We start from the raw sequence: 18,609 nt of genomic DNA, 5'->3' as shown, positions 1-18,609 counted from the left end.
TGGTTGCATTGTTGCATTTGTTTTAAGTGCTTCTCTGAAGGCTATTTGTTGGGCGACTCCAAATTTGGTTTACTGGAGTATCACTGGCCATAATTTCCCCACATGTACAGTCTCAACACCAAGGAGCTGTTTCACTCCATGGCAGGACCCACAGTGATCACCTCACTGAGGTAGACGCATTATGGCACATCGCAAGTGAAAACTACAATGCAAGGCAGATTTGAAGCTCTAAGAAATCCCATGCACTTCCCTGCCCTTCAAATGTGGCCCAATTTTAATTATGTAGTCAGGGCCTTAAGTGCATGACAACAGAAACTGTGAAGTTGTGCCTGACACCCATGTGTCGTTAGTTAGTTTTTGTACCCTTGTTTTGTTTTTTGTTTTCTGTCTTTTTTTTCTACACTTAGACACATTAGTACTCATCCTCAACACACGTGCTGTGGCAGGGGACTGCCCTAATTCCATGAAATCTGTCTTACCGAGGCACTTTCACCTATCCTGTTTTTAAGAGGGTCAAAAGGCACTATAAACTAATAAAAATAATTCTGCCATATTTTCTGTTGCATCCCACTAAATGAAATCCATGACATTTAAAAGATTTAAAAGTTTTGACTGCAAAAATGGAAGCATGAATTATATTTTGGTCGTTGTGTTTTTTTTACATTTTTTTCTTTGGAGGCCCATGCACAGCATTATTGACATTATATTGACTTTAACAGGTACTTAGTATGAGTATATGCAATTTTGTAGTATTATTTGTTTTGTTTTCTCTGCTTCTTTGACTACTTTTTAGATTAGAAAGTTTGCGTCCCTGTGCTGGGGCTTGCCTATGGTTTTTTTGTTTGTTTGTTTGGTTGGTTTTTTTTTGTTTGTTTTTTTAATTGTTGTTGTTTTTTTTGTTTTTGGTTTTTTTTGTCACATTTCAGAAAATTTCAGGACTCAAAGTCCACCGTTTCCCTGATTGTAACAATAACACCCCAGAGGAGTGTCTAAATAGCAAGAAACTGTATAATACTGCTGTCATGCATTAAATATACTAGGATACACAGTACCTTAGTTTGAATAGGCCATAATGCAAGTTATTTTAACATGCTATGATCCCATCAAGATCCTGTTTCCCTTACGTTTAAACATTCAGTCCTTACGATATGCTTAAATGTGAAGCATTTCAAATCATATCAAACCAGTGCACTTTTCATGGAAACGAACTATAGGGAATAAATGGCAAAGAAAAAAGATATCATATAGAATGAGGTAACGTCTCACACATGCTGATATCAAAATGAGAATAGTCTAAACATGCTTATTAATAAGCTATTTTTCCCCATCATTGTGCTGTCTTGCATCTAAAGGGCATGGCATCAAATCACTTGGTGATATCTATTACAGCTTCTGCTGGAGAATAGCAGCATTGCGGATGTCCAGGAGGAGATGACTTTTTCCCTCACAGCATCCCAGCAGGAGATCAGTTTTGTTCGTATAAGGTGCTTTGCTGGTCAGTAGGTCTGGAGTACTGTAGGGAGGACCAAATATAGGCCAAACACTGCAGATGACTTGGGCTTGTCCTTGTGGAACTGAGAAATTTTATGCTTTTTGTTTTGGATGCACTGTGCAACTTGCTGATATGTAATCTGTAATCCATGCATAATGCTTCAACATCACTTCACTTCTATCTCGGAACAGTCATCTAGAGTCCTCTCCATGGCCTTTTGGTTAAGTAAGAGTGTTCCCATACATTCGAGAGAGGGATGTTTTTCCTATGCATAGCCTATGTGCATTGCCCTGTCATAAATTCAGTAAACTAACTATATATATATGTACATATAGGTATTTAACTCATATTCTAACAGCATATTGTATGTTTTTGTCCGTTCTCCTTTCATCTGCAGAGAATAATGGTTGTAATGCAGGAGCACACTAGGGAATTAAATAAAGTATTCGACTACTGAATCGTGACGGTCCTGTCGTACATATCTGGACTCTAAACATCAGTTAGCAGCTTACTTTTGTTAACACAATTTTGGTTAGTTATTGTGCAGTTGCCAGTTCTAAGGTTGGCCTCTCTGAAGTTGTCCATGCTGTTGTTCATGTCTCCATCGATTTCCATGTACTCAGACTTGCTGACAACTGAGGAGCTGCGGCGGCTGGAATCGGAGTCAGAAGCGATGTTGGGGTTACTCACATTCAGAAGTTGGGCTTGCTCTTCACCCTCAGTTTCCCTGTGGTAGAAGTAGTTGAAGTTGGATACGATGACAGGCACTGGTAGGGCAATGGTCAGCACACCAGCGATTGCACAAAGAGAGCCTACAATTTTGCCCCCTATAGTGACAGGGACCATGTCTCCATAGCCAACTGTAGTCATTGATACAACAGCCCACCAGAATGCATCAGGGATACTATCGAAGTATGACTCTGCCTCTTCAGCTTCTGCAAAGTATACAGCACTCGAAAACAAGATGACACCAATGAAGAGGAAGAAGATAAGCAATCCAAGCTCTCGCATACTAGCTTTTAGGGTCTGCCCTAATATCTGCAGGCCTTTGGAATGTCTGGATAACTTGAAGATCCTAAACACCCTGACCAGACGAATCACCCTGAGAATGGCCAGTGATGTTGCCTGTTCCCCCTTGCCCTCTTTACCATCTGGTTCTTCTGCCATCTCTGTGCCCAGTGTAATGAAGTAGGGGATGATAGCTACTACATCTATGGTGTTCATCATGTTTTTAAAGAAGGCTGCCTTGCTGGGACATGCAAAGAATCGTACTATAAGTTCAAATGAGAACCAGATTATACAGAGGGTCTCTACAATGAAGAAGGGGTCTGTAAGGATGTTTGGTTTGTAGTAAAAGGTGGTGTTCCCTATTGTCTGTATTCTCCCTGCAGGGTCCTCCTTCAGTTCTGGCAAAGTCTCCAAACAGAAAATGACAATGGAAATTAAAATGACCATAACAGATACTATGGCAATTCCTCTGGCTGGCCCTGAGCTCTCAGGGTGCTCAAACAAAAGCCAGATCTGGCGTTGGAACTCCCGTTCGGGCAGGGGTCGCTCTTCTTCTCGGATGAATCCCTCATCCTCACGGAACCTCTCCATTGCCTCATATCCAAGTTCATAGAACTTAATTTCTTCAGAGAACATATCCAATGGGACATTTACTGGCCTCCTCAACCGCCCCCCAGACTGATAGTAGTAGAGGATTGCGTCAAAACTAGGACGGTTCCGATCAAAGAAATACTCATTTCTCAAAGGATCAAAATAACGCATTCTCTTCTTTGGGTTCCCCAGCAGCGTCTCGGGAAACTGAGCAAGCGTTTTGAGTTGTGTTTCAAAGCGCAGCCCAGCGATGTTGATGACCACCCTTTCACAGCATTCATGGTCATCGTGGTCAGGGGAATATGTGTCCTGAGGATGCCCTGGGACAGTTGATGTTTCGTCCATGTTATCTCCGGCCACTACGGTCATCCTGCACGTCTGCGTTGAAGCACTGCAGGAGATGTGGAACTGTGGTTAGTGTAATGGAACAACCATGTAGGCTAGTTCTCGTCCTGAATTCCTCCTCGGCTCACTTTCCCTGTCCTGCTTTGATTTTGTGGCCACAGTGCTGGCTCAGTTGTGCAGCTATGAGCTAGACCAGTTTTCCTCAACGTGGACCCACTGCAGCTCCTGCTGACTCCACCATCGCTCCTTTCCACTGCATCCGCTACTGCTGCCTCTGCCACCCAGTCAGAGAAAAAAAAATGGATCGAACAGTGGAGATATTCGCCAGCTCAGCAATTTCCACTATTTATTTATTTATTTATTTATTTCTCTCTCTCTCTCTCTCTCTCTCTCTCTCTATCTATCTATCTATCTATCTATCTATCTATTGATATGTTGTGCTGTTTCTTGCATTAAATGTGTACATTCCAAACCACTGCTCTGGTCCAAGTGAAAAAGATCTGACATGACCATGTCACTTTTACTCTTAGCTCACATGCAGGCTTGGCTACTTCTCAGGTTTGGAACACTAGCTCTCACTAGCTCCAAAACAAAAAGAGTAGACTGCACTTTTTGGAAGTAAATAAAGAGAAGCAATGCAGAGTAAAGCAAAAGAGCTTCATATCCACCAGATATTGGTGCTTACCTCTTGAAGAAACTGGAAACAGATGAAATGCTTCTTGTCATCTATTAGTAAAGCTCTTCTTTCGTCTTCTGTTCATTCATTAACACTTCACATGTCTTTTCGTATACTGACAGTCCTGAGAAGATGCAGTTGTTTTATCCTTGGCCATATGACACCTGACCATCTTAAGTCACAGCCGCTGACGTGTTATATTTATTCAAAACAAACGGGTGCTTTTAAATGCACACACAATATCATGCAGGTGAAATTGAGATGCAAAGATAGCAAAATGGAAATAAATAAATAAATAAATAAAAGTGCTCAAATGGAATAAAAACCGAAGCCGGGAAGCTGCAACCTCCCTCCTCTGGTGCCGTGCGGTGCGATGCGGTGCGCGTGTGGCGGCACCTCGGCGTGTGAATAGCGTTTATACCGCAGGAGAGATTCTACTGCTGCAGCTCGGAGGAAGGGTGGGGGGATGCATTAAAGTTGGGTGGGTGGGTGGATGGAGAGGAGAGGAGAGGAGAGGAGAGGAGAGGAGAGGAGAGGAGAGGAGAGGAGAGGAGAGGAGAGGAGAGGAGAGGAGAGAAAAAAAAGGGGGAGGTAAACGCAAAGCTCATGCCATTTCCAGACATCACTGAATCAGCAGAAATTTCCTCTCTTCCGCGTCAACAAGAGGACGAGAGTTCTGCTTTATCTGTCCGAGCGAGCAAGGGGGAATGGAGGTAGAAGAGTGCTTAAAGGGTGTGTGTGTGTGTGTGAGGGATCAATGAGAGACTAGAGAGTAATTCCTTAATACTAGGCAGTGTATACTGGTGCACATGGGGAAGCAGGAGCGCGCGAGGGTGGGGGAGGGAGTTCGACGCAATGCAGACCGGCTCTATAACGCAAGCTGCTGTTCCGCCACAAACACACCGGCTGAGACTAAACCGCATACGATCATACTTTCTGAATAGTATATCACGCCACCTATGGGACAGTTCAACCCCTGGGACAAAGGGTCGGTGATGTAAGGTAATGCACAGGGCAAATGATGAAGGGTTTCAGCTGTCACTTCCCCTGTACTGAACAGGACACCACACCACAGGACAACGAGTGTCAGCCACCTTAACTTTATTCACAATTTCCAGCTGCTGAAGTATAACTGACTAACAAGGGTTAAGAGCACACAGTGGATATATATGTCTATATAAAGACATATTAGCCTATGGAGGCATTTTCAGTACATATGATTCATGCGAAAACGAATGACCACACAATGACATAACAGCACTGACTGCATAGTTTATCTGCAGTTCCTAAGACTCAAGAGATTTGGACAAAATTCCAGCAACTAGATATGATGCGCTATAGATGATGAGCAATGAGTCCTTGAATCTGCATGATATTTATAGGAGTACTACACCTTGTAGAGATGAGACCCAAGACCTGAGACTTGGGTGAGTTGGGGAGGAAAGACCACAGCATACACCATTGGCAGCATGGATAGAGATGTGCCTGCATGGTTGTTTTTTAGTAAGCAGTGTCTGTGTTATATTTTCTTGGATTTTTTTTTTTTTAAGATTTGTTTGTGACTTTGAACTTTTTCGGGGGGGGGGGACAGAAAATATTCACAAGCCTGTTCTTCCAGTTAATTCCAAACTACTGTTCAAGCTGAACAGCACTGAAACTATATCATTATTATCAACCTAGCAATATAGATTTTGTCTTCGGGTACGACTGTAGGGAGCAGCTGAGGTACACTCTAAAAAATAATGGGGCCAGTACCGGTTCTTCAGGGCGATGCCATAGAAGAGCCTTTTTCAGGGCTTCAAAGAACCATTCATGCAATAGTTCTTTAAAGAACCATTTAAACCATTTGTTTGAGCAGTGAAGACAGATTTGTGTAAACATAGCCTATGTGCATTGACCAGCAAATGGTAAGAGAATGCCAGACTCTGAAGAACCATTTCCAATGTGAAGAACCTTTCGCATAATGTAATGGTTCATCACAGAGTTTTGACTCTCCATGGAACCATCCAGAGATTTGAAGAACCACTGAAGCACCTTTATTTTTTAGAGTGTACCAACAAATTAAAATGTTACCACTCCACACTGTAAGTGTGTACGGAGAGCTATAGCTTTGTGCTGTCTTCAGAAAACCTTGGATTTGGATACAATTTAATTACACTGCCTCGTTTAAAATGTTATATTGCAAGCATCTACTTTGAAATAGATTTTAATTAAGGCCATTTTATTTTCTATTATTATTATTATTATACATTCCATCCATTATCCATAATCGCTTATCCTGTGCAGGGTCGCAGGCAAGCTGGAGCCTCTCCCAGCTGACTATGGGTGAGAGGCGGGGTACATCCTGGACAAGTCGCCAAGTTATCGCAGGGCTGACACACAGAGACAAACAACCATTCACACTCACATTCACACCTACGGTCAATTTGGAGCCCCCAATTAGCCTAACCTGCATGTCTTTGGACTGTGGGGGAAACTGGAGCACCCGGAGGAAACCCATGCAAAACATGCAAATTCCACACAGAAAGGCCCCCCATCAGCCCCTGGGCTTGAACCCAGAACCTTCTTGCTGTGAGGTGACAGTGCTAACCACTACACCACCGTGCCACCTATTATTATTATTATCCATCTATCCATTATCTGTAGCCGCTTATCATGTTCTACAGGGTCACCGGCAAGCTGGGGCCTATCCATGGTGACTAGGGGCGAGAGGCGGGGTACACCGGACAATTGTCACCAGGTCATCGCAGGGCTGACACATAGACACAGACAACCATTCACACTCACATTCACACCTACGGTCAATTTGGAGCCACCAATTAGCCTAACCTGCATGTCTTTGGACTGTGGGGGAAACTGGAGCACCCGGAGGAAACCAGCAGACATGGGGAGAACATGCAAACTCCACACAGAAAGGCCCTCATCAGCCACTGGGTTCGAACCCAGGACTTTCTTGCTGTGAGGCGACAGTGCTAACCACTACACCACCGTGCCATCATTATTATTATTAGTCGTATCATTTGTCAATCATCAATGTATATTTTGTAAATCATAATACACTAACATCCATCCATCCATTATCTGTAGTCGCTTATCCTGTTCTACAGGGTCACAGGCAAGCTGGAGCCTATCCCAACTGACTACGGGTGAGAGGCGGGGTACACCCTGGACAAGTCGCCAGGACACTAACATTAATATGCTTAATTTATAAATTCATATTAAGCATATCAGCGTTAGAGAATACACTTTTCATTAAACTCCTCAGGAGGACTATGTTTCAGGTCAACTTGTATTGCTTGTTCAAGCAATATGAAACTATAAAATTATAAACAAATACAATATATGAACACTTTTGCTTGGAAAGGCAATTATCATACAGTATGCAATAATGACTGAATTTTAGATTTCCATTCAAGTAGCATACTTTTATTCATTAAATTACTGTACATTGTATATGAACTACTTAACCCTATATCAGTCAGAGAACATTTGTGGCTCCTAAATATTAGATAAAAACATAAATGTAAGTAAGAGCTAAGTTTGTTGACACCAAGGAACATAACAATGTCGATCTTTCAGCCAGCGTGTGTTTTAAACCTTAACAGTTTTCACCACGAGATGCTGTTTGGTCAGCAGCAGAAGTGAGTGAGTGCTTAACTGCTAAATGTCATAAATAAGAAATAGGCAGGCTTTTTCCACTCTGCACTTTGCATCTCAATCACTTCCTCCCCTTTCGTCCTTTTGCTTTGCAGAGCTACTCAGTCATTTATCTATAACAGTGTCATTGATCTCCCCTGATGTACGTACATGATTAATAAAAAAGTTTTCACATTTTTGATGAAGAGAGCATTATTTATTCTTAGCTTCTGGGAAGGATGTTGTCTGACTATAAGACAATGGGAATACTTGAGTGAATTTGATTTCATATCAGTCTGCTTGAACCTGATTGAGTAAGGCTGAGTAAAGCTAATCACCAGGGTTATATTTATCTTTCTATGTAGAAACCTACAACAGAGTGCTTCATTATGTGAAAAGGTTCCACATAAGGGACATTTCAGAGGGGAAAAAACTGTGGATAAAGAACCCACTGAGAAACCCTTGAAGTCTCTCTCTCTCTGTCAGAGTGTATAGCTTTATCACTGTTTGAATGCTGATCTAAAATAAATACAGGTATGAAGTTGTTGACCATGATATACTTCTGTTTAGCCTGTCTGGGGAAACTAAATGTAATCAGAAAAGAATAAAAATGTTTATGAGAAATACATTTATTTATCAAAAATAAAACAAAGTGCACAAGGATCATTGTAATGCAGTTAAGTTCCGTTAACCTGATATTTTACGCAGATTATAATATTTGAATTCAGTTTTTTTTTAAATATCATCATCATTCTGATACAAATGTAAATATTTACTAGGAAAGAGTATTTGTAGGCCTAATGGCTAGCACATTTGTAATTTTTACTGGCATGACAAATACACAAATTAGACCTATACATTATTTTACAGGTTCAGTGTCTAAGTAAATAGTCCTGAGTAGACAAATTGTGTCTTTTAGTTTTTCAGTTCTGAGACAAGAGCCACAAAAAGATTCAAATGCTCTAATTTGACATCCTCTAACCAGCAAATAGGATAAAATTGGCCAGAAAATTCAGTACATCTGTACAACAGAAATGCATGAATGAAAGCGCACAGAATTCGCCACAAGAGGGCGCCAGATAATGTACTGTAGTCCTCTGGATGCTTTTGACTATTTCGTATTACATATATTCGCTGGTCACTTTATTAGGAACACCATATTAATACTGGGAAGGACCCCATTTGCTCAATAGCATGTGCACATTCATGCACATTGAATATTTTCTTTTTCTAAAGATTTTTCTTTTTTTTTTCTTCTAATCTTCATCTGTCCTGTTTTGGTGAACATGTGTCCATTGCAGCCTTGTATTCCTAATATTGGCTGATGGGATTGAAATTTTGATGGTGGCTTCTACTGTTGTAGCTCATCTAGCTCAAGGTTCAACGTGTTCCGTGTTCTGAGATACTTTTCTGCTCACCACAGTTGTAAAGAGTGGTAGCCTTTTTGTTAGCTTGGCCATTCTCGCCTGAATTTTCTCACCAGCAAGGCTCACTGGAAGCTGCTCACAGGATGTTTTTGTTTTTCACACCTTTGTAAACGATAGAGACTGCATGTCGTGTGTGAAAATCCCAGGAGAACAGCAGTTTTTGAAATGTCCAAACCAGCTCATCTGGTACCAGTGACCATGCCATGGTCAGAGTCACCCCTGATTTTGTGCTGAAGATTGGCTGATTGGATAATTGCATGAATAAGCACGTGTACTGGTGTTCCTAATAAAGTGACCAGTGGGTGCAAGTATTAAGTGAAATATAAACAATGCCCTTAATGCAACCAAATATTCCTCTTACATATTTACAATATATTCTTTACATCAACAACACATAAGGCAAATGCGGTAACTCATTCACTCGTTTCACATAAACATCAAATTTCTCTTGGTTTCTGATGGAAATTTTTCATTTCCCATTCTTGTTTCTGGAGCTGATCCATAACACATCTGATACACATGAGCTTGAAGGGAAGGTGTTCAGTTTGCCAACCAAAACAGGGTTTTTATAAGACTGCAATGTTCTCAAATTCAGTACCATTTGTTATTTTAACTTTAGATTGGCCTATAAATCAGCTCTCTAATACAAGCCAGCAGGGACTCCTTCAACTGTAAAATACATTCCACAAACCCCATTAGCACATATTTATTTCATGAACATAATCCAACTATTCAAATAGCACACTCTCAGAAAAAAATAGTACTCAACTATACCTTTTCTCATGTGGTAGCCTCAAAGGTAGTGTTTGTGCCTTTAATATACAGTATATCTTTCACCTGGAAATGTGAAAGAGGCTTTAAAAATGATTTAATAAATAATCATAAATGGACCTCAAAGGTGCACCTTACTATATATATATATATATATATATATATATATATATATATATATATATATATATATATATATATATATATATATATATAAGGGGGCTGCAAAAGTAGGTATACAGTAATGAAAAACAAAACAGTATTAAATGAAACCTACCACCACTATTATAATACTGGTAATACTGGAATAATCCTTACTGTACCTACTTTTGAAGTTCCCTGTGTGTGAACACGCACACACACACACACACACACACACACACACACACACACATATATATATATATATATATATATATATATATATATATATATATATATATATATATATATATATATATATATATATATATGGGGTGGCACGGTGGTGTAGTGGTTAGTACTGTCGCCTCACAGCAAGAAGGTTCTGGGTTCGAGCCCTGTGGCCGGTGAGGGCCTTTCTGTGTGGAGTTTGCATGTTCTCCCCGTGTCCGCGTGGGTTTCCTCCGGGTGCTCCGGTTTCCCCCACAGTCCAAAGACATGCAGGTTAGGTTAACTGGTGGCTCTAAATTGACCGTAGGTGTGAATGGTTGTTTGTCTCTGTGTCAGCCCTGTGATGATCTGGCGACTTGTCCAGGGTGTACCCCGCCTTTCACCCATAGTCAGCTGGGATAGGCTCCAGCTTGCCTGCGACCCTGTAGAACAGGATAAGCGGCTACAGATATATATATAATTAAAGCAGCTTGAAGGTACCACACTATAGATAAGGAATGGTGCAGTACCTTTTTTCTGCAAATTAAGGGTTCTCAAACTTTTTGCAGACAAATGTTAATTAATTTAAGCACTCTTTAACAGTAAAATCAATTCAACAAACCCTTTATTTCATGAACATAATCCAACTATTGAAATATTACGATCATTACAAAAAATGCAGCTATTTATTGGAGTCATAGAGCTTTTACTCCTGACCTTTTCACCCACAGAACTCAGTATGTCCAAGCTGACATCATTTATAGGCCTTTTGAGTTATTGAAGTTTGGATTAAACACATTCAATGAATGCAAGGGACCAGTCAAACACTTAATGATAAATGTATTATAGCTTTCCTTGCTGAAATATCCAGTTTAGTCTGACCAGCTACGAGTTGCCAGAACACAGGCTGAACTGGTCAAACTGGTAGACCACCTTTGCCTGCTGCTAAGTTATTTTCCAACTTTCTTATTCATTCATTCTCAATAGCACTTATCCATTGTGGGTCAGGGTGCTTACTGACCCATCGAGAACCCATCCTGCTGCTTTAATGCCACTCTGGAAGTGTTATATTGTTGTTGTTTTGGGGGGTGCTCATACATCTGTCAGCCTCCCTGTGTACTTATCATGGTTAAAATTACAGTACATGGAGGAATTAGACTCATTATCCTCATCATGATCATCATTATTTTCTGAGCATTCTGATTTAATGAGTGTGAATTTGCATTTAGGCATGCTGTTTTCCTCAAACGAAGCCACCGGACGTGCACATGTTACATGCGTGTATGTGTTCGAATCCTTCACGTCGTTTTCCTGCTTGTAGAAATAGCTGAAGTTGGACACAATGACAGGAACGGGCAGGGCAATGGTGAGCACACCGGCCACGGCACACATCGAACCAACGATTTTACCACCGACCGTGACAGGAGTCATATCCCCGTATCCTACTGTAGTCATGGTAACCACAGCCCACCAAAACGACTGCGGGATGCTGGTGAAGCTCGACTCAGGGTCGTCCAGCTCAGCGAAGAAAGCCGCGCTGGAGAACAGGACAACACCTATGATGAGGAAAAAGATGAGCAGGCCCAGTTCGCGCATGCTGGCGTGCAGCGTCCGGCCCAGGATCTGTAGGCCCTTGGAGTGGCGCGAGAGTTTAAAAATGCGCAAGACGCGCACGATCCGGATCACCCTGAGCACGGTCAGTGTTGCGGTCTGTTGCGCGGCCCCTTGGTACTCTGCAAGCTCCAATCCCAGAGTTATGAAGTACGGTAAGATTGCTATGATGTCAATGGTGTTCATGAAGTCCTTGTAGAAAGCCGGCTTGCTCGGACACGACACGAACCTCATGAACATCTCGAAGGAAAACCACACGATGCACAGAGTCTCGAGCAGGAAGAACGCGCCTGAGAACCTGCTGCTGCTGCTGCTGCTGGTCCAGTTTGCTTCAGTGGTCTCGTTAACTGTTGCCTGTCTGCCCAGGACATCATCGGAACCGCTGAAGTCTGGGATCGTCTCCAAGCAGAAGATCACGATTGATATCACGATGATCATCACTGACATCACGGCGATCACTCGGGCCGCGCGCGAGCTGTCTGGATACTCGAACAGGAGCCAAACCCGGCGCTGGAGCTTGTTGGTGGGCATCGAGCGCACTTCCTCTCTGCCAAGCCCTTCATCCTCGATGAAGTTCTGGATCACAGCCTCGTCGATCTCGTAAAACTTTATCTCCTCGATGAAAATCTCAACCGGTACGTTCAGGGGTCGGCGGAGCCTGCCGCCGGATTGATAGTAGTACAGGATGGCATCAAAGCTTTGTCGGTTCCGGTCGAAGAAGTACTCGTGGCGGAGCGGGTCAAAGAAGCGCGTGCGTTTGTACGGGTTACCCAGCAGTGTATCCGGGAAGCGCGAGAGCGTCTTGAGCTGCGTCTCAAAGCGCAGTCCGGACACGTTAATGACCACCAGCTCGGTGCCGTCCCGCTCGTGACGCGGAGACGCGCGCACAGGCTCAGCCGAATCCGCCGGCATGCTGCCCCCTGGGACCGAGACCTGCCTGGCGTTCCTCCACGATCTCCTCCCTATCCACCAGTTTCTAGGGTCGGGCAAATCCAGCCTGGCGACTTAATCTACTGCACAAACTGGTGTAATAAAGCGACTGATTTTCCCCCCCTCTTCTTCTTCTTTGTAGGATGCTTAAAAAGTACCGAAAACGTCCCCAAACATGCTGAGCGTGCAGCGCACAGGGTAATACTCACAGATCGGTCCTCTACAGCTCTTTAAACAGCAAAGCCCACCCTGAGTGTGATTGGCAAACAGACTCCCAGCCGCTGGTGCCATGCTCTTTATAGCAAAAACAAATGCTCAGGTCACTGACTGAGCAATCCATGTGTTCAGAACAAAGCTACCAACATTATTAATAAAATATTTTCTTTGAAATATTTCTTACAATATATTTGAGTTAGGGCGGCACGGTGGTGTAGTGGTTAGCGCTGTTGCCTCACAGCAAGAAGGTCCTGGGTTCGAGCCCCATGGCCGGCGAGGGCCTTTCTGTGTGGAGTTTGCATGTTCTCCCCGTGTCCGCGTGGGTTTCCTCCGGGTGCTCCGGTTTCCCCCACAGTCCAAAGACATGCAGGTTAGGTTAACTGGTGACTCTAAATTGACCGTGTGAATGTGAGTGTGAATGGTTGTCTGTGTCTATGTGTCAGCCCTGTGATGACCTGGCGACTTGTCCAGGGTGTACCCCGCCTTTTGCCCGTAGTCAGCTGGGATAGGCTCCAGCTTGCCTGCGACCCTGTAGAAGGATAAAGTGGCTAGAGATAATGAGATGAGATGAATGAGATATTTGAGTTATTAAAGTTGTAATTGGTGTAGTGGTTAGCACTGTCACCTCACAGCAAGAAGGTCCAGGTTCGAGCCCAGTGGCCGGCGAGGGCCTTTCTGTGTGGAGTTTGCATGTTCTCCCCATGTCTGTGTGGGTTTCATCCGGGTGCTCCGGTTTCCCCCTGCTAAGTGGTGACTCTGGATTGACCGTGAGTGTGAATCTGTTTCTGTGTCAGCCCTGCGATAACCTGGCGACTTGTCCAGGGTGTACCCCGCCTCTCGCTCATAGTCAGCTGGGATAGACTCCAGCTTGCCTGCAACCCTGAAGAACAGGACAAGCGGCTACAGATAATGGATGGATGGAAGGCTGTAATTGTGCAGAGAATAAGCAAGTTTATTTTTGTAAAAGAAATCAGAACTATTAAAAAACTGATAAGGAGTAAAAGGCAATCCATCCATCCATTATCTGTAGCCTCTTATCCTGTACTACAGGGTCACAGGGAAGCTGGAGCCTATCCCAGCTGACTATGGGCGAGAGGCAGGGTACACCCTGGACAAGTCGCCAGGTTATCGCAGGGCTGACACAGAGACAAACAACCATTCACACTCACATTCACACCTACGGTCAATTTAGAGCCACCAATTAGCCTAACCTTCTGGGTTCGAACCCAGCAGCCAACAAGGGCCTTTCTGTGTGGAGTTTGCATGTTCTCCCCGTGTCTGCGTGGGTTTCCTCAAAGATATGCAGGTTAGGTTTATTGGTGGCTCTAAATTGACTGTGAGTGTGAATGGTTGTTTGTGTCTCTATGTATGTGTCAGCCCTGCGATGAGCTGGCGACTTGTCCAGGGTGTACCCTGCCTCTCGCCCATGGTCAGCTGGGATAGGCTCCAGCTTGCCCCCCGCGACCCTGCACGGGATAAGCGGTTACAGATAAAACAAACAATTAGCCTAACCTGCATGTCTTTGGGGGAAACCAGAGCACCTGGAGGAAACCCATGCAGACACAGGGAGAACATGCAAATTCCACACAGAAAGGCCCTCGCCAGCCGCTGGGCTCGAACCCAGGACATTCTTGCTGTGAGGCGACAGTGCTAACTACTACACCACCATGCTGTGGTGCAGTGCTGACACAGATACTAGTAAACGCTAGCCGTTGTCATGACACAATTCTTGTGGTCTTGATCGCTTTTCGCAGTGAATAAAAACAAACAAAATCATGTCACATAAAAATGCAAGAAAAAAAAACTTTCTTGAAAGAAAAAAAACCACTGTGAGTAGCCGGCGATGGAGTGTTTATAGGCGGCTAAAGGCTCTCAAAAGCTGGGTGCGTGTCTGCTTACTGTTTACATGTGTGTGTGTGTTCAATACTTCAATGATCAGGCTTATTTTTACAGCCAAACACTTGACACTTGGGCATCTTTAGGGTTGTTTACAATAATTTAGAAGTGATGTATCCACTAAATCTCAGCCTCGGTAAGTCACGTGGCATATACAGTGGGGCAAAAAAGTATTTAGTCAGCCACCAATTGTGCAAGTTCTCCCACTTAAAAAGATGAGAGAGGCCTGTAATTTTCATCATAGGTACACTTCAACTATGAGAGACAGAATGGGGGGAAAGAATCCAGGAAATCACATTGTAGGATTTTTAATGAATTAATTGGTAAATTCCTCGGTAAAATAAGTATTTGGTCACCTACAAACAAGCAAGATTTCTGGCTCTCACAGACCTGTAACTTCTTCTTTAAGAGGCTCCTCTGTCCTCCACTCGTTACCTGTATTAATGGCATGTGTTTGAACTCGTTATCAGTATAAAAGACACCTGTCCACAACCTCAAACAGTCACACTCCAAACTCCACTATGGCCAAGACCAAAGAGCTGTCAAAGGACACCAGAAACAAAATTGTAGACCTGCACCAGGCTGGGAAGACTGAATCTGCAATAGGTAAGCAGCTTGGTGTGAAGAAATCAACTGTGGGAGCAATTATTAGAAAATGGAAGACATACAAGACCACTGATAATCTCCCTTGATCTGGGGCTCCACGCAAGATCTCACCCCGTGAGGTCAAAATGATCACAAGAACAGTGAGCAAAAATCCCAGAACCACACGGGGGGACCTAGTGAATGACCTGCAGAGAGCTGGGACCAAAGTAACAAAGGCTACCATCAGTAACACACTATGCCGCCAGGGACTCAAATCCTGCAGTGCCAGACATGTCCCCCTGCTTAAGCCAGTACATGTCCAGGCCCGTCTGAAGTTTGCTAGAGAGCATTTGGATGATCCAGAAGAGGATTGGGAAAATGTCATATGGTCAAATGAAACCAAAATAGAACTTTTTGGTAAAAACTCAACTTGTCGTGTTTGGAGGAGAAAGAATGCTGAGTTGCATCCAAAGAACACCATACCTACTGTGAAGCATGGGGGTGGAAACATCATGCTTTGGGGCTGTTTTTCTGCAAAGGGACCAGGACGACTGATCCATGTAAAGGAAAGAATGAATGGGGCCATGTATCGTGAGATTTTGAGTGAAAACCTCCTTCCATCGGCAAGGGCATTGAAGATGAAACATGGCTAGGTCTTTCAGCATGACAATGATCCCAAACACACCACCCGGGCAATGAAGGAGAGGCTTCGTAAGAAGCATTTCAAGGTCCTGGAGTGGCCTAGCCAGTCTCCAGATCTCAACCCCATAGAAAATCTTTGGAGGGAGTTGAAAGTCCATGTTGCCCAGTGACAGCCCCAAAACATCACTGCTCTAGAGGAGATCTGCATGGAGGAATGGGTCAAAATACCAGCAACAGTGTGTGAAAACATTGTGAAGACTTACAGAAAACATTTGACCTCTGTCATTGCCAACAAAGGGTATATAACAAAGTATTGAGATGAACTTTTGTTATTGACCAAATACTTATTTTCCACCATAATTTGCAAATAAATTCTTTAAAAATCAGACAATGTGATTTTCTGGATTTTTTTTCTCATTCTGCCTCTCATAGTTGAGGTATACCTATTATGAAAATTACAGGCCTCTCTCATCTTTTTAAGTGGGAGAACTTGCACAATTGGTGACTGACTAAACACTTATTTGCCCCACTGTAAGTTACGTCACAGTCTTGGATTCTCTTGTGTACTTTGCACTCAGACTGTGATATTTGAACCTCGGAGAGAATAAGATGTCAGTGCCCAGGGACATTTTATTTTGAAAGAAAAACAATCTGTACACAGTGTACAGGTACAAATATGAATAAGTGAACATTCGAAAATGTCTTATATAGATATTATTTGGGGCGGCACGGTGGTATAGTGGTTAGCACTGTTGCCTCACAGCAAGAAGGTCCTGGGTTTGAGCCCAGCGGCCGACGGGGGCCTTTCTGTGTGGAGTTTGCACGTTCATCCCGTCTGTGTGGGTTTCCTCCGGGTGCTCCGGTTTCCCCCACAGTCCAAAGACATGCAGGTTAGGCTAATTGGTGGCTCTAAATTGACCGTAGGTGTGAATGTGAGTGCGAATGGTTGTTTGTCTCTGTGTGTCAGTCCTGCAATGACCTGGCGACTTGTCCAAGGTGTACCCCGTCTCTTGCCCATAGTCAGCTGGGATAAGTTCCAGCTTGCCCACGACCCTGTAGAACAGGATAAACGGCTACAGATAATGGATGGATGGAAACATTATTTGTCAGTATAAAGGAACTTATTTTATGGGTTTTGTTTGCCTTTGAGCAAGGTATCCTATGTAATGTTCCAAGGAATGTAATCCATTTTATGATGAACCTAAAATTTGACATACATCATAAAAATGAATATACTGAGCCCAAATTTTCTCCCTTACACTGAAACAATGAACACAAGGTCCTCATAAAACCATAGCAATGGAAACTTCAAGCTTGAGTGGCATCTGAGCAACAAAACAACACTCCCAGCAGTTATAGACTCTGGTTATACAGCCATAAACATCAGGAAAAAGTTGCAAGGCTGATGAGTTAAAAGAGAGCAATCTCCTGTGAATGATGAGTCTCAATCAGCATATATTTGAAAATGAGCATGGTTTCACAGACTCCCACTCAAGGGCAGGGGCCAGGGGAGGTAGTCCGCCGACCTCTGGTTAATGACGTAGAGAAGTACCAGGGCGGCACGGTGGTGTAGTGGTTAGCGCTGTCGCCTCACAGCAAGAAGGTCTGGGTTCAAGCCCCGTGGCCAACGAGGGCCTTTCTGTGCTGAGTTTGCATGTTCTCCCTGTGTCCGCGTGGGTTTCCTCCAGGTGCTCTGGTTTCCCCCAAAGACATGCAGGTTAGGTTAACTGGTGACTCTAAATTGACTGTAGGTGTGAATGGTTGTCTGTGTCTATGTGTCAGCCCTGTGATGACCTGGCGACTTGTCCAGGGTGTACGCCGCCTTTTGCCCATAGTCAGCTGGCATAGGCTCCAGCTTGCCTGCGACCCTGTAGAAGGATAAAACGGCTAGAGATAATGAGATGAGATGAGATGAGATGAGAGAAGTACCAAATGGTCGACTCTACATCAGCATCAGCCTTGAAAGACTCAGGATGACTCTAACCAGTAGATAGCATTTTGAACGATTTTCAACCCATAAAATGGTGATTTTTATTAAAATGGTCATTTTATTAATAGTAACACAAGCACTGATGGGCTTGATCACAGTATAGTCATATCATTTAGTTTACAGCTCAAAAACACATTTAAGTTTGCAGTACCTCTTTAACTAGCAATATTCGAGAGTGTTAAGCAAAATGATGTTAATGTGTGATGTTGGGATTAATCTGAGCTCTGCAGAAATGTGTTTAGGTGTCTCTTGTTTACTCAAAACATGAGGGTAAATATCTGAGCCACACCTATCTGAGACCCTTCCGTAGATGTTGTAGATACTCTGGATCCTAGTTTAGGCTCCAGCATCAAGTAACATGCATGTGCTTCCTGCTGATAATTGACCCTGCTGTGTTCACTGATGGACTGTCTACAGCAGGGGGAAAGGGCTCACCACTCAT

General features: G+C 43.4%; 2 protein-coding genes across 2 annotated transcripts; both read right to left on the bottom strand.

Moving 5' to 3' along the window:
* Positions 1 to 1,981: 1,981 nt before the first annotated feature.
* Positions 1,982 to 4,162, bottom strand: kcna1a (potassium voltage-gated channel, shaker-related subfamily, member 1a). The gene is made up of 2 exons (XM_060927024.1): positions 4,122 to 4,162; positions 1,982 to 3,482 (listed from the first exon to the last, which is right to left on the bottom strand). Exons 1-2 carry the CDS (start codon positions 4,160 to 4,162, stop codon positions 1,982 to 1,984), a joined length of 1,542 nt encoding a protein of 513 aa, XP_060783007.1.
* Positions 4,163 to 11,389: 7,227 nt separating this feature from the next.
* Positions 11,390 to 18,609, bottom strand: LOC132889928 (shaker-related potassium channel tsha2-like). Its single transcript, XM_060926738.1, has 3 exons — positions 18,526 to 18,609; positions 18,124 to 18,156; positions 11,390 to 12,772 (listed from the first exon to the last, which is right to left on the bottom strand). The coding sequence occupies exons 1-3, from the start codon at positions 18,607 to 18,609 to the stop codon at positions 11,390 to 11,392; spliced, it is 1,500 nt and encodes a 499-aa protein (XP_060782721.1).

Source organism: Neoarius graeffei, chromosome 8 (assembly GCF_027579695.1).
Source record: "Neoarius graeffei isolate fNeoGra1 chromosome 8, fNeoGra1.pri, whole genome shotgun sequence".
In the NCBI taxonomy this organism is placed as follows: domain Eukaryota; kingdom Metazoa; phylum Chordata; class Actinopteri; order Siluriformes; family Ariidae; genus Neoarius; species Neoarius graeffei.
This window is presented reverse-complemented; position numbering and strand designations above follow the sequence as displayed.

Coding starts and splice junctions, on each gene's coding strand:
- kcna1a (XM_060927024.1), bottom strand. CDS start 4,162: ATGACAAGAAGCATTTCATCTGTTTCCAGTTTCTTCAAGAG. Junction 3,483..4,121: donor GTTTCCAGTTTCTTCAAGAG/GTAAGCACCAAT, acceptor CATCTCCTGCAG/TGCTTCAACGCAGACGTGCA.
- LOC132889928 (XM_060926738.1), bottom strand. CDS start 18,609: ATGAGTGGTGAGCCCTTTCCCCCTGCTGTAGACAGTCCATCAGTGAAC. Junction 18,157..18,525: donor TCAGCAGGAAGCACATGCAT/GTTACTTGATGC, acceptor TCTACTGGTTAG/AGTCATCCTGAGTCTTTCAA. Junction 12,773..18,123: donor CTTTCAAGGCTGATGCTGAT/GTAGAGTCGACC, acceptor CCGCGTCACGAG/CGGGACGGCACCGAGCTGGT.